The sequence below is a fragment of the Chenopodium quinoa genome, unplaced genomic scaffold (assembly GCF_001683475.1).
Source record: "Chenopodium quinoa cultivar QQ74 unplaced genomic scaffold, ASM168347v1, whole genome shotgun sequence".
Taxonomy (NCBI): Eukaryota; Viridiplantae; Streptophyta; class Magnoliopsida; order Caryophyllales; family Amaranthaceae; genus Chenopodium; species Chenopodium quinoa.
This window is the reverse complement of record NW_018744878.1, coordinates 4,492,377-4,504,920: the sequence shown is the minus strand read 5'-3', so window position 1 is coordinate 4,504,920 and position 12,544 is coordinate 4,492,377. Positions and strand designations below refer to the sequence as shown.

General features: G+C 34.7%; 3 protein-coding genes across 3 annotated transcripts; all 3 read right to left on the bottom strand.

Annotated features, from left to right (window-relative positions):
- Positions 1-292: 292 nt before the first annotated feature.
- Positions 293-1,987, bottom strand: LOC110705325 (BURP domain protein RD22-like). Its single transcript, XM_021883158.1, has one exon. It carries the CDS (start codon positions 1,887-1,889, stop codon positions 927-929), a length of 963 nt encoding a protein of 320 aa, XP_021738850.1. The 5' UTR covers positions 1,890-1,987; the 3' UTR covers positions 293-926.
- A 477-nt stretch (positions 1,988-2,464) lies between these two features.
- On the bottom strand, positions 2,465-4,560 carry LOC110705253 (BURP domain protein RD22-like). The gene is made up of 2 exons (XM_021883097.1): positions 4,273-4,560; positions 2,465-2,605 (listed from the first exon to the last, which is right to left on the bottom strand). Exons 1-2 carry the CDS (start codon positions 4,558-4,560, stop codon positions 2,465-2,467), a joined length of 429 nt encoding a protein of 142 aa, XP_021738789.1.
- LOC110705642 (BURP domain protein RD22-like) lies at positions 3,928-6,928 on the bottom strand. Its single transcript, XM_021883542.1, has 3 exons — positions 6,776-6,928; positions 6,321-6,429; positions 3,928-5,291 (listed from the first exon to the last, which is right to left on the bottom strand). The coding sequence occupies exons 1-3, from the start codon at positions 6,812-6,814 to the stop codon at positions 4,633-4,635; spliced, it is 807 nt and encodes a 268-aa protein (XP_021739234.1). The 5' UTR covers positions 6,815-6,928; the 3' UTR covers positions 3,928-4,632.
- Positions 6,929-12,544: the final 5,616 nt, after the last annotated feature.

Below are 12,544 nucleotides of genomic sequence, written 5' to 3'. Positions count from 1 at the left end.
ATTTTTAGGCTCGTCTAAACCCGCCCTATTTTCGGGTTGGATCGGGCTGGGCTGGTTAGGGTCGGGCCGAAGTTGATCACCTCTAATTATCATGTTTTTAATTAATATTACAGATGTTCTTTAGATATATATAAAGAACATGAAGTTGGATGTTTTTTTTTACAAAATAGGTATATGTTCTTTATAAAACAACTATATGTTCATTACAATACAGCTCTATGTGATGTTCTTTATGAAAAAGCTATATGATCTTTACAAAACAAATGTATGTTCTTTACTGAACAACGAAATGTTCATTCCGCGTTTTTAAAGAGAAAACGGATGCACGGAGCATCGTGCATCCGCCTCCATAGAAAAAATTTCAGACAGTGAGAGCGAGGAAAAATTTAGTTATTGGTCAGAGTTTTCCTCTCGATTTTAGGAGATCATGTAATTGATTCGATCTCATCACCCGTCCTAATAGCTTTCTAAACACCCAAAAAATTAAAACCCCTTAAAAATAGTGTTAGGGTTTGTTGTGTTTAAACTTGCTACTCGGCAAGGCCTAGGCATAGGCGCAAGTTGAAACTTGAACAAGTCATGGGCAACAAGCTAAGGCACAAGTCACGGACACCAAAAATACATCCAAAAAAAAAAAAAATTGGCACAATGGGTACATCTTGGCTCGTCTTAGGGGAATTTTTGGAGAGACAAGGTATAAACATGAGTCTAAACATATATGAGAAAGAATATAATGAAAGTAATAAAACATTTGTTATTACATAGAGACTCTTGTCTCATCATCATACACATATAACTAGGCAAGTTATAGGTTGTAAACATGCTTAAAAAAAATGCAATTCCAAATCAAAAGTACATATAAATCTTCAAATAGAAAAAAAGGAAGAAAAAAAAAAAAACTACGTTCTAATAACGTTAATTATAGTCTAATTTGATATCCATACAATGTGATCCTCAGGCAAGAAATGGCAAATAGGACAACTTCCACGCTTGACATTAAGAACTTGAAACGCCAAATGTTGTGGATTCCAAGCACTTGTATCTTTATGACAAATAGCCATTGCCTTAGCCTTTGATCCATCCTTGCTAATCAAGGTCACCTTATACGCGGATGTGCCCTTACTCTTGTGGCAATAGAACACGGCATAGGCATACCTTTGCTTGTGGCACACCGCGGCCTCATTATCTTTAGCCACAATCTTCTTTGCTGCAATTGTATAGTTCTTGACCTTGTTGCCAATAATTTTGGCCTCGGTTGACATTGCCTTAACATTCTTCCCTAGAGTGTTTTTCGCGTAATCAACCAAGGACTCCAGGGAAGTGGCACAATACTTTTGCTCCCCTTGGATGCCCTTGTGCTTGCACCCTTCAATTGTTTCCTCGATAACCTTGGCTTCTTCTGTGTTTGGTTCGACTTCAAACTCATGAAGGATGTCAATAATCTTGTTTGTAGAGAAGGGAAGTGTTTTCGCCTTTTCTCTTGGTAAGAAAGTGGCATCATTTGTTCGTTGTTTGAAGTGCAATCTCATCGAGTGTCCAAATTTCATGTCCTTCTCTAAGAAAAACAATGAACGGCCTGGTTCTTCTTGAAATTGTTCATCTGAATTATTGCTAGAATAATTGTTACTACTAGAACTAGAAGTGTTACTACTACTAGAATGTGAATGTGCATATCTATAATCAAATGGATTAAATCCGGGATGTACTCTAACGTAAACAGGCTTCTTTTCGTGGCCTGCATTGACCGTTACTCCTTCCATCCCTACGTTCACGTCGGCTTTTCCTCTTCCAGGCTTCCCTGTGTGGACTCCAATTCCATTCGTCGGCCCTACGTCAACGTCGGTGTGACCGCCACCATTCTTTCTTGTGTGTACCCCGACTCCGGTCATTGAGTCAACGTTCACATCTTGGTCACCTCCTTCGTGTTCGTGGTGCCTATGATGATGTCTGATATGCCTTAAGGCCCTTCCATTGGCGTGGAGGTGAACTCCGCCTTTTAACTCATTTACGTCTTCTCCTATTCACATAAATAAAATATATAAGTTTCAATAAGTTCATATAATATAGACAAATAACGCTACCATCATAAAATTATTAATAAGAAAATCTTATAATAGTATTCTAGAATTTATAATTTTATTTTACAAGATTTGGGGATCTTGCTATTGAATTCCAAGAGGTTGTTTACTTGTTTACAACATGTATTATTTTATAATGTGGTCAAGAAACCCAAGATAAATTTAAAAAAAAATGTTTCTAAGGATGTATGTGTTTGTTACTTTAATTTGTAAGGGTATAACGATCCATGAACTTATGTTTACAAGTTTTATATATGTTAAATTATATCCTAAAATCTTTATCTTATCTTGTACTAAAGACAACTCCATATTATACATGTACTTTTATATATGTATTTCAAGTTTTCAACTATAGATTAATTTAACATATATTTGTATCATTACTATTACAAACGTTTTAATATTGAAGAACAAATACCTGGCTCAGACAATGAAAGCTTAACAGCCTTTGGCATTTCAGTATTTGGCAACATTTTCTTCCAATAAATTTCAGATGGTAGAGATGCTTGGCTTAATACTACACCAATCTGTGGAAAAAATAAATAAATAAATAAAAAGCTTAGCAAGAAAGAATTTTTTTTTTTTTTGCACCATATTATTATTTAAAAAAATATATATCTAGGGGTTTTTTTTATAATATTAAATAGTCATAAAACATTGATAATAAAAATAACTTATATATATATATTACGGAGTAACATACAATGATACAATATTATTGTATTTCAAAAAGCCAATTAAATTACATGCTCAAAAAAATTAGTAAAATGGATTATTATATACTTGTATGGCAATTAGTTAATGAACTTACAGAAAAGAGGGTGAGGATTGGTAGAATATACAAATCCATCAGAATATAAAACTCAACCTTAAAGAAACACAGAATATTAAGTGGAGAATTTTTCTTGCAATTCTTTATGGGGAAAAGAATGAAAGAGAATGATTTTGTATTATAACCAGGTTTTTTTTTTATTTTTTTTTTTTTTTATTTTGGTCTATGTATTATAATAAATTGTAGTTAAAGCTTGTGACTTCTTTTAAATTTTAATTTTTTTTGTTTTTTTGTGTTTTTTTTAAAGGAAGTGAGAGTGAAAATGAATTGAAGTAGCTAAGATTTGATGATACAATAACAGAACTTAGTATATATAAATAAAGTTTGTGAAGCAATTAAAGATGTTGAAAGTACATCTACCACTTGTTTATTATGGGAAAGTTTCAAGAATGAATGCATGGTTAAGGATATGCGAAAATTGTTTTGTTCTATAAATAATATGCATTGGAGGATAATTTTATATGGTAAGAATTTAGATTTAGAAAGGAACCAAAGGAAAACATTTCTTTACGGAAGGGAAACAAATAAAAGATTAAAAGGGGAAATGTCATAAATATTGGCAAGTATTTTTCTAGAATTTTACTTGCTTGTTTGAAAGTATAATATAATAATGTTGTTACATAGCTAACTATAAACAATAGTCAATAGATATATTTGCTAAAACAATATTTTGCTTAATATTTAGCTTAGAAATTATGACAATTTCATAAGTAAGTTTAATACTCCCTCTGTCTCTTATTTGTTTTTTTTTTCCACGAAAATTAAAAAAAGTTTTAATCCCTTAAAATTAATGGATTGAGAGTACAAATATGTATATGGAGTTAGAGAGAGGTAGAGAGAAAGAAAATATAGTTGGTAATTATTGAAAAGAGAGAGAAAAAGTATTGGAAAATAAGGTCAAAGTACATAAAAATAAAAGAAAAATAATGACAACTCTTCAAAAAGAATGTAATTTTGTCAAAAACTACTTTCTTTAAATAGAAATAGGTCATTAATTTTGGCTACCCAGAAATGGAATGTAGGCCACTAAATAAGGGACGGAGGTAGTACTGATTAATGCTTATTCAACTTTTTAAATTGCATACATCATTCAAGTTTTTTTTTAAAAAAATGACATTTTAGAAAATTTAGGAGGTAATTAACATCAGTACAGTATTATATGTTCTTATAACAAATGCATCTTAATTATTCAATATCAAACTAAGTATGCATGTAAATATAGTACATAACAACCAGCCGTAGCCAAATTAAAATACACAAAGTATAACTCTTCAAGCCTCCATATGAAAATAAAACTAATTTCTCATAAGTCTAGTTGTTAGGAACCCATACAATGTGATCCTCGGGCAAGAAGTGGCAAACCGGAACACTTCCTGGCTTCACATTAAGAGCTTGGAAAGCCAAGTGTTTCGGGTTCCAAGCACTCGTATCCTTATGACACACAGCCATTGCCTTAGCCTTTGATCCATCCGCGCCCATCAAGGACACCGTATACGCAGATGTATCCTTAGTCTTGTGGCAATAGAACACGGCATAGGCATACTTTTGCTTGTGACACACTGCGGCCTCATTGTCATTAGCCACCTTTTTTACCGCGGTAATAGTATACTTTTGGACCTTGTCATCAATAGTTTTGGACTCAGTAGACATTGCCTTAACATTCTTCCCTAAAGAGTTTTTCGCGTAATCTACCAAGGACTCCAAAGAAGTTGCACAATACTTTTATTCACCTTGGATGCCATTTTCCTCACACCCTTTGATTGTCTCTTGGATAACCTTAGCTTCATCGGAGTTAGGCTGAACCGAGAACTCCTTAAGTATCGCCGGGGTTTCATCAGAAGAAAAGGGCAACGATTTCACCTCTTCCCTTGGCAAGAAGGTGGCTGCATTAGTACTCCTTGTGAAATGCACGTTCATTGATTGTCCAACTTTCATGTCTTTCTCTAAGAAAAATAAAGCTTTAGTTGGATCATCATGAAGTTGGGCCTCAGAAGCTGCATAATTGTAATTAAACGGGTTTGGGCCTGGGTGTACTCCAACATAAACGGGCTTCTTTTTTGGGCCTGCTTTAACAGTTACTCCTCCTTTGCCAACTCCTACATCTGCTCCTTTTCCGGGCTTTCCTGCGTGGACCCCAACTCCACCTTTTGGGCCGACATGGACGTCAGTGTGTCCTCCATTGGGCTTACCAGTGTGTACTCCAACACCACTTTTTGGGCCAACATTTACATTTGTGTGACCATTGGGCTTTCCTGTGTTTACATTGGCTCCTTTATGAGGCCCAACATTTACTGCGGTTCCTCCTCCTTGCTTGGATCTTGTGTTAACGTGGACCCCACCTTTCCCAACATTTACTGATGTGCTTTCCTCTTCCATCCATTCTACAATTCAAATAAAAAAACATAATGCATACGTTCATATTTAAATCTTCTATGAAGTAAATTAGAATTCTAATACGGAGTAAAAATGAACGGTATGATCAAAGTTGTACATTGACAAGTGTAATTTCAGTTGAATCAACATGGAAAAGGTGAGAGCATACACTATTTAGTGTGGCGGGAGATATTACACTATTTAAAAGTATGTAGTGTTGATTGAATGATTGATACTTCTTGTTAAGGACCTGTTCACTCCAACTTAATTTCAGTTCAGTTCAACTTCAATAAGTTCAGTTCAGTTCAGCTCCTAATTTTCTTCTCTCATAAAATATTCATTTTAGCTCTATTCTATTCAGTTCAGTTTTGTTCAGTGCAGTTCAGCTCCAATCAGTTTAATAAATGTGAACCGGCTCTAATGCTTGAATTTGGTTACTATTCAAAAAAAAACGTGCTTGATTTTAGCCCTTATATTTGTCAATAGGAACTTCCGACGATGATTAATTTGATTATTAGTAATAATAATCAATTATTAATAAGTTAAAATTTATAAATTATATATAGAGTTGATTTAAACAAGTATCCACACGACTGTATATACTAATTATTGGTAATATATTATTAATTTGCCTTATGGTTTGGCTTATAATGACATCTTACCTTCCTACGTACATAAATAGAAATTAGTCAAGCTTGACTTGTTGGTGTAGCTCTAGTTCTATCGTAGTGTCATACTCTACCATATATTGTGGCTAATTTGAAAATATTGTAATAAAAGTTTTTGCCATATTATATTACTAGCTAGTTCTGTCTCTTTCCTCTTTAAATAATCCATTAATTACATCCACTTCTTAATTTCCAAATATATTTTGATCAAATTATTAGAAGTAACATAGTACTTATAGTTCAGTGACATAACTAGCGCACCCGTGTACATAATAGATATTTTATCAGTTAAAAAATACAAATATATATATATAAAAAAAAATAACTAGTCTTTTTTAATGATGAGAGCAATAGAAAACCAATCCATACCAGGCTTAGGCAATGAATTCTTGACAGCCTTTGGCATCTCAGTATTTGGCAAATTTATTTTCCAATAGATTTCAGGTGGTAGAGCTGCCTCACTAACCATCAAAGCAATCTGAAAATAAAAGAAAATCGAAAGTACGAATTAATAAATATTAATAACCAAAAAAATTAAGGTTTTGTTAGTAAATAATAAATGAAATTTTAATCAGTTTTATTAAAAATATTCCAAGATAATTTGAATAAGAAAATCATAATAATCGCAGTTATGATAGGTTGTTAATAGACTAACTATTTTCAATAAAGTTCGACCCAATTATTATACAAAGTATATTATTATAATTTAACATAATATCGCGATATAAAGTGGGTGCTAACAAAACAATAAAATGCATAAAATAGAATACTCCGTAAAAATAAAGAAAAATGAAAAGTAGTTTAGTTTAATGAATCAAACTTACAGAAAGGAAGGCGAGGATTGATAGTAGACGAAACTCCATTTTGAATATTATTACAAAATCTAATAAAGATTCCAAAGAGAGAAATTAAGTTGTATTGTATTAGATGAAGAAAATAAAAGTGAAGGGATCTTGTATTTATAATATGAAATATAGTTATAGTAAGAAATTAATTATGGTATGTAAGTAGTATCTGAATTTTCTTCAAGTGACACATCAACAAAACATTAAATGTAGTCTCAACTAAATCAGTTTGCTAGTAATGAATATGATGGAGCAAAAAACAGATGGGAGCTAGGAAGTTTGTATTTTTTGAAAAATATAGTGTCACATTTAAATGATTTGTGGGTTGATGATTTAATTTTGTGAATGTAATGTAAGGCGGCTTATTTCATATTCTTTGGACTTTATAAGATGGATTTGAAGTTTTAACGACCAACTACTAAAGATTTATTAATAGGACAACACTACACTAGGATTGTAGGAGGTTGGGGTGTTACAAGTTTGTATGTTATTCTTGAAGGAATAATGTGTGTTTAGACTACATACTAGCGGTTTCTTTCTTTATTTGCATTGATTAGAGGTGGCAAGCTAGGATACATGGCATGACATGATGAGTATGAACACAAAACTATTACCACAATTTTAAAATATGGACACGTGTACGGTAAAAAATATAAAATACATATAATACATTTGATAAATGCATATATCACTATAGATTTTGTGTGTGTGTCTGACACATATTTGACATTTTTGAAACTGAGAGATAGTTTAAGTGGTTAGAGCTTCCTTTCTGATTTCAAGAGATCTTAAAATCGATTCTCACCCTGTCCTTGTGGCTTTCTAAATATCCCTCCAAAATATATATTTCTGTGTCGGTGTCAGGCATCAGTTTGGTACATGTACTGCACTTGGATAGTTGGATGTAATATAAGTGCTTTCTATATGGCAAATACTTCATACGTTGTATGGTGTTCACATTCTTCGCATCATATCTGATAGATTTGGGTTATATTTAGGTGATGAGATATGCAAAACATGTTAGGACTTAATGAGATGCGGTGATATTATTCTATTATAGGATATTTAAAATTGTGTTTACAAGGTTAATTAATTGGAATTAATCTGCTACGAGGTTAGTATCATGCACAATAGGAAGGATATAATAAAGGTACGTACAACAACCATGAGATTGAAGCCTTTCTTTTCTTACAATCTTTAAATGCTACCGAGTTTAAGTCTAGTATAACTAATTCATGGTTGGTTGAACAAAAAGCTAGAGTTGCCCTCTTTAATTTCTCTCCACCATGTATTTCCTTTTATGTAAATTGCACAACTAAAGAACGACATCATTTATAATCAGTTACGAAATATTTGGATAAATTATTTACTACGTATTTTCTTTTCACCTCCTTTAAGATATATACGTATTTTTTGTTAATAAAATCGGTTTTAAATTAAGTAATTTGTTTGTTTTTTGTAATTTGTTTATTGGATCGCACATATTATGGAGTGCATTATTATTCTATCACTAATTAATTACTACGTACGAACTATGAAGTATACATTATTGCATGCATATAAATCTAGTGCTTAGTAATTAAGTGGACCATTATCATTTGGTTTGCTCCTACCTTTTACCAATCTATTAATTGAAGGAGTAATCTTTATTGCATTAACCAATAGAGAAGACACAAATTTTAACAAACAACTACTTAATTTATTGTGCTGTGCTACAATGTCAACAAAGATACATACTCGTAGGATTGAATATACTCCTCTTATTTTCTTGCTCGTAATTATCTAACTTAAGGGAGAAAATATAAATAGATATCATGACTACTCTTACAATATGATCTACTTTAATTGGTGTTCTTTCGTCTTAACAAATAATAAAACAGACAATAATCAAAGACTCGATCATTAAGCTAAAAAAAAATAATAATAATAAGACTATTAGAGAATAGAGATACTATCCCATAGTAGTAGTACATTTTTGTGGTTCAACTAACATAGAACAAGACAAGCTTAGAAAAGTAATAAGGTACATTTTTTTGAGGAAAGTACTAAGGTACATAGTTGTACATCCTTTTTAGTATAATATCCGGCAATTGTTTTTTGGGGGTATGTAGCACACTCCAACATCATTATTGAGTCTCTTCCAATCAATAGGGAGATCAGACTACGTGCACGGTGCACCAATGTTAAGGGTATCGTGTATCAAGTCACAAGACAATGTGACCATGTTTGGTTTTTGCAACCTAAGCTAGCTAGCCGTGATCAAGCCCATGCCTTCATTGCCATATCTTCTATGGCATGACAAGTCTCATTAAGTTTACAAAGGACGACGGCAAAAGTTGTTTTATGATTGGTTCTTGAGTTGCATTTGCCATTGCAGTGTGAACTGTGAAGTATATGAAAGTTTCGTTCAACATCAAGGTCCCTAATTAAGAGAATGGTTTTTTTCCTTTTTTTTTTTTGGATACAGAGACTAGAGAGAGACATAATATATAACAACTCATGTAGGTGAAATCTGATCACACGTCGGTACCACCTCTCAAAACTTTAATTAAGATCTTCGATCATCCACAGAGAACGGGTTTATTAGTATTTTCTTGTGTTGTATAAACTAGGAATTATATATGTATGTCCTAGGTGTTTTATATGTAGCACATACATAACACATTGTTTAGTTTAACATCAGTTAAGACTACGTGTAAAAATAATAATAAAAATTGACGGCCTTCATCAATCCTTTTTTTTTTCCACTTTGACTTTTTTTTTTATTGTTATTTCTTTGTTTCACCAATATATATATATATATATATATATATATATATATATATATATATGGAGAAATAATAAATTTTTAAAAATATCAAGAGGCCAATAAGCTCTATCTCTTTACTTTGTCTCAAAAAGCTTAGCTTAATTATTTTTATATTACCAATAAGTGGAGCTAAGGCTACCAATATACTTATTCATCTACTCATCTTAGATCTTAGGGGTGCCTGTTTCGGGGCATTTTAAACTCCTATTACTGACAAATGAGATACCAATAAGTGGCCTAATTACAAGCCAGCACATGGCATCTTATTCAGCTATAAAAGGCCAATACAAGCATGACCTGTGATCTAAGAGAGACAACAAATAAAGAAGGGCTTAAAGCCCATAAAGGAAGAATATCTAGTATAAAGCATAAAGTAAATTGGAAATTCATTGTTTTACATGTGTTTAGATTGTAGTACCATCCAAGTGTTGTGTTGATAAGTATATTAGGTGACTCGTACTTCGTAGCTTTGTCCGCCCGATCGGGCGGACATTGCCCGGTCTGACCGGGCGGAAGAAGAAGAGGTGCCTGGCAAATTCGTTGAAGAAGCTGCTCTCGCGCCCGACCGGGCGAGCCTTCGCCCGACCGGGCGAGCCTTCGCCCGATCGGGCAGACCTTGCCCGGTCTGACCGGGCGGTGGGGGTTGGATACGTTGAAGCATTCGTATGGAGTTTTCTTCTCGCGCCCGATCGGGCAGACCTTGCCCGGTCTGACCGGGCGGAGAAGGAAAAATACGGAACGCGGATTTTGCGGTTTTAGGTTATCTTATTTTATTATCTTTTTGCCCAAGTATCTTTTAATTAGGGATTAATATAAAACCTCCCTAATATCAGTATTAGGGTTAAGAGAGACAGAGTGAAAGCCGTTCTTGAGAAATACAAGAATCATCTTTGTAATCTTTGCAGTTTATAGTGAAATCATTCGATCTCGGTGCCCGTGGACGTAGCTATCACATCGATAGTGAACCACGTAAATTCTTGGTGTTGTTCTTATTGTTTGCATTGAATTTCTTTATTGTTTTCTTGTTTGTTTACGACCTTTGCTTCCGCTGTCGCACAACAATTGGTATCAGAGCTCAGGTTCAATCCTTGGAGAGTTTCTTGAAGATAACAATGGCAGGAGATTCAACAATAAGAATTGAGAAGTTTACCGGGAAAAATAGTTTCGGGCTATGGCAAATTAAGATGAAGGCTCTGTTAAAACAACAGCAGATATGGCGTCCGTTGGCTCCAAAGAGTACTACTTCGGAGTCAGGAGACGGACCGACTGACTCGCAGTTAGAAGTTATGGAAGAGAAGGCACACTCTACCATATTACTTAGTCTTGATGATCAAATCATCACGGAGGTTGCTGATCAGGAAACGGCGGCTGGATTGTGGCTGAAGCTGGAGTCATTGTATATGACTAAGTCGTTGACCAACAAATTATTACTGAAACAGCGGTTGTTTAGCCTCCGGATGCAGTCAGGTACTTCCTTACGGGAACATCTAGAAAAACTTAACTCTATTTTGCTTGATTTACGTAATTTAGATGTTAAAATTGATGATGAGGATGCTGCGTTGATTTTACTTGTATCTCTACCGTCTAGCTTTGAGAATTTTGTAGAGTCTTTTGTTGTTGGTAAGGATTCTATAACCTTAGAAGAAGTGAAGGCAGCACTTCATACTAGGGAACTCAGAATGAAAGCTACGAGTGATAATGGGGATAATGGTAGTGGGTTATTTGTTAAGTCCGGAAAGTCTAAAAAGAATAAGGGGTTTAACAAGGGGAACAATGCTGGGTCGGGTGCTGGAAACGGCAAGGATGGATCTAGTAAAACTACTACTAAAACATGTTATTACTGTAAAGAACCGGGTCACTTTAGGAATAATTGTCCGGTGAGGAAAAACAAGTCCCAGGCTGCTGTAGTTGAAGAGAAACCGAATGAGAGCTATAATTCAGAGGAAGATTTAGCATTAGTCAGTTCTGCTAGGTCTGATGATTTATCTGATAACTGGGTTCTAGATTCGGGGTGTTCGTTCCATATGTGTCCACGTCGAGATTGGTTTGATACATATGAACCTCGCAATGGGGGTATGGTTATAGTCGGTAACAATGCTCCATGTAAGGTCACAGGTATTGGTTCCATGAGGTTGAGGACTGTTGATGGGCGGAGGTTAACTTTGACTAATGTACGGCATGTTCCTGCTTTAGGAAAGAATCTGATTTCATTGGGTACCCTGGATGAATTGGGGTACAATGGTGTGTTTTCAGATGGGGAGTTGTGTATTTTCAGAGGTTCTGAGTTGGTACTTAAGGGTATCAAAAGGAACACCCTCTATGTTTTTGAGGGTGTTACACTGCCTAGTTCTGCGGTTTGCGCATCTGTATCTCACCAGGAGATGACTAAGATTTGGCACATGAGGCTTGGTCATATGGGGGAGAAGGGGATGCAGCTATTGTCCAAGAGGGGTCTTCTATCCGGGGTCAAGGTTGCCAACCTTGAATTTTGTGAGCATTGTGTGTTTGGTAAGAAACACAGGTCAAAGTTCAGCAAGGGTGCTCACATTACTGATGCAGTGCTCGATTACATCCATTCAGATTGCTGGGGTCCATCTAGAGTTGAAGGTATGGGAGGTTACCACTATTTTGTGTCATTTGTTGATGACAAGTCCCGATACACATGGCTTAGGTTGCTTAAGTCAAAGGATGAGGCCTTCAAAGTTTTCAAGCAATGGAAAGCTTTGGTGGAAAATCGACAAGGAAGGAAGATCAAGAAGCTACGAACGGACAATGGGCTAGAGTTTTGCAAAGACGAGTTTAATCAGTTCTGTGCAGATGAGGGTATAGGTCGGCATCATACTGTCAGGAAGACACCACAGCAGAACGGTGTAGCAGAACGGGTTAATCAGACACTGCTAGAGAGAGTTCGATGCATGCTCTCTAATGCAGGGCTTGGG

Excerpts from the sequence above, each read along its gene's own strand:
- LOC110705253 (XM_021883097.1), bottom strand. The coding sequence starts at position 4,560 with ATGTCTACTGAGTCCAAAACTATTGATGACAAGGTCCAAAAGTATACT. Across the intron at positions 2,606-4,272 it reads TGAAGCCAGGAAGTGTTCCG|ATTGGTGTAGTATTAAGCCA; the intron begins GTTTGCCACTTC and ends TTTTTTCCACAG.
- LOC110705325 (XM_021883158.1), bottom strand. The coding sequence starts at position 1,889 with ATGACCGGAGTCGGGGTACACACAAGAAAGAATGGTGGCGGTCACACC.
- LOC110705642 (XM_021883542.1), bottom strand. The coding sequence starts at position 6,814 with ATGGAGTTTCGTCTACTATCAATCCTCGCCTTCCTTTCT. Across the intron at positions 6,430-6,775 it reads CAATCCTCGCCTTCCTTTCT|ATTGCTTTGATGGTTAGTGA; the intron begins GTAAGTTTGATT and ends TTTTATTTTCAG. Across the intron at positions 5,292-6,320 it reads GAATTCATTGCCTAAGCCTG|AATGGATGGAAGAGGAAAGC; the intron begins GTATGGATTGGT and ends TTTGAATTGTAG.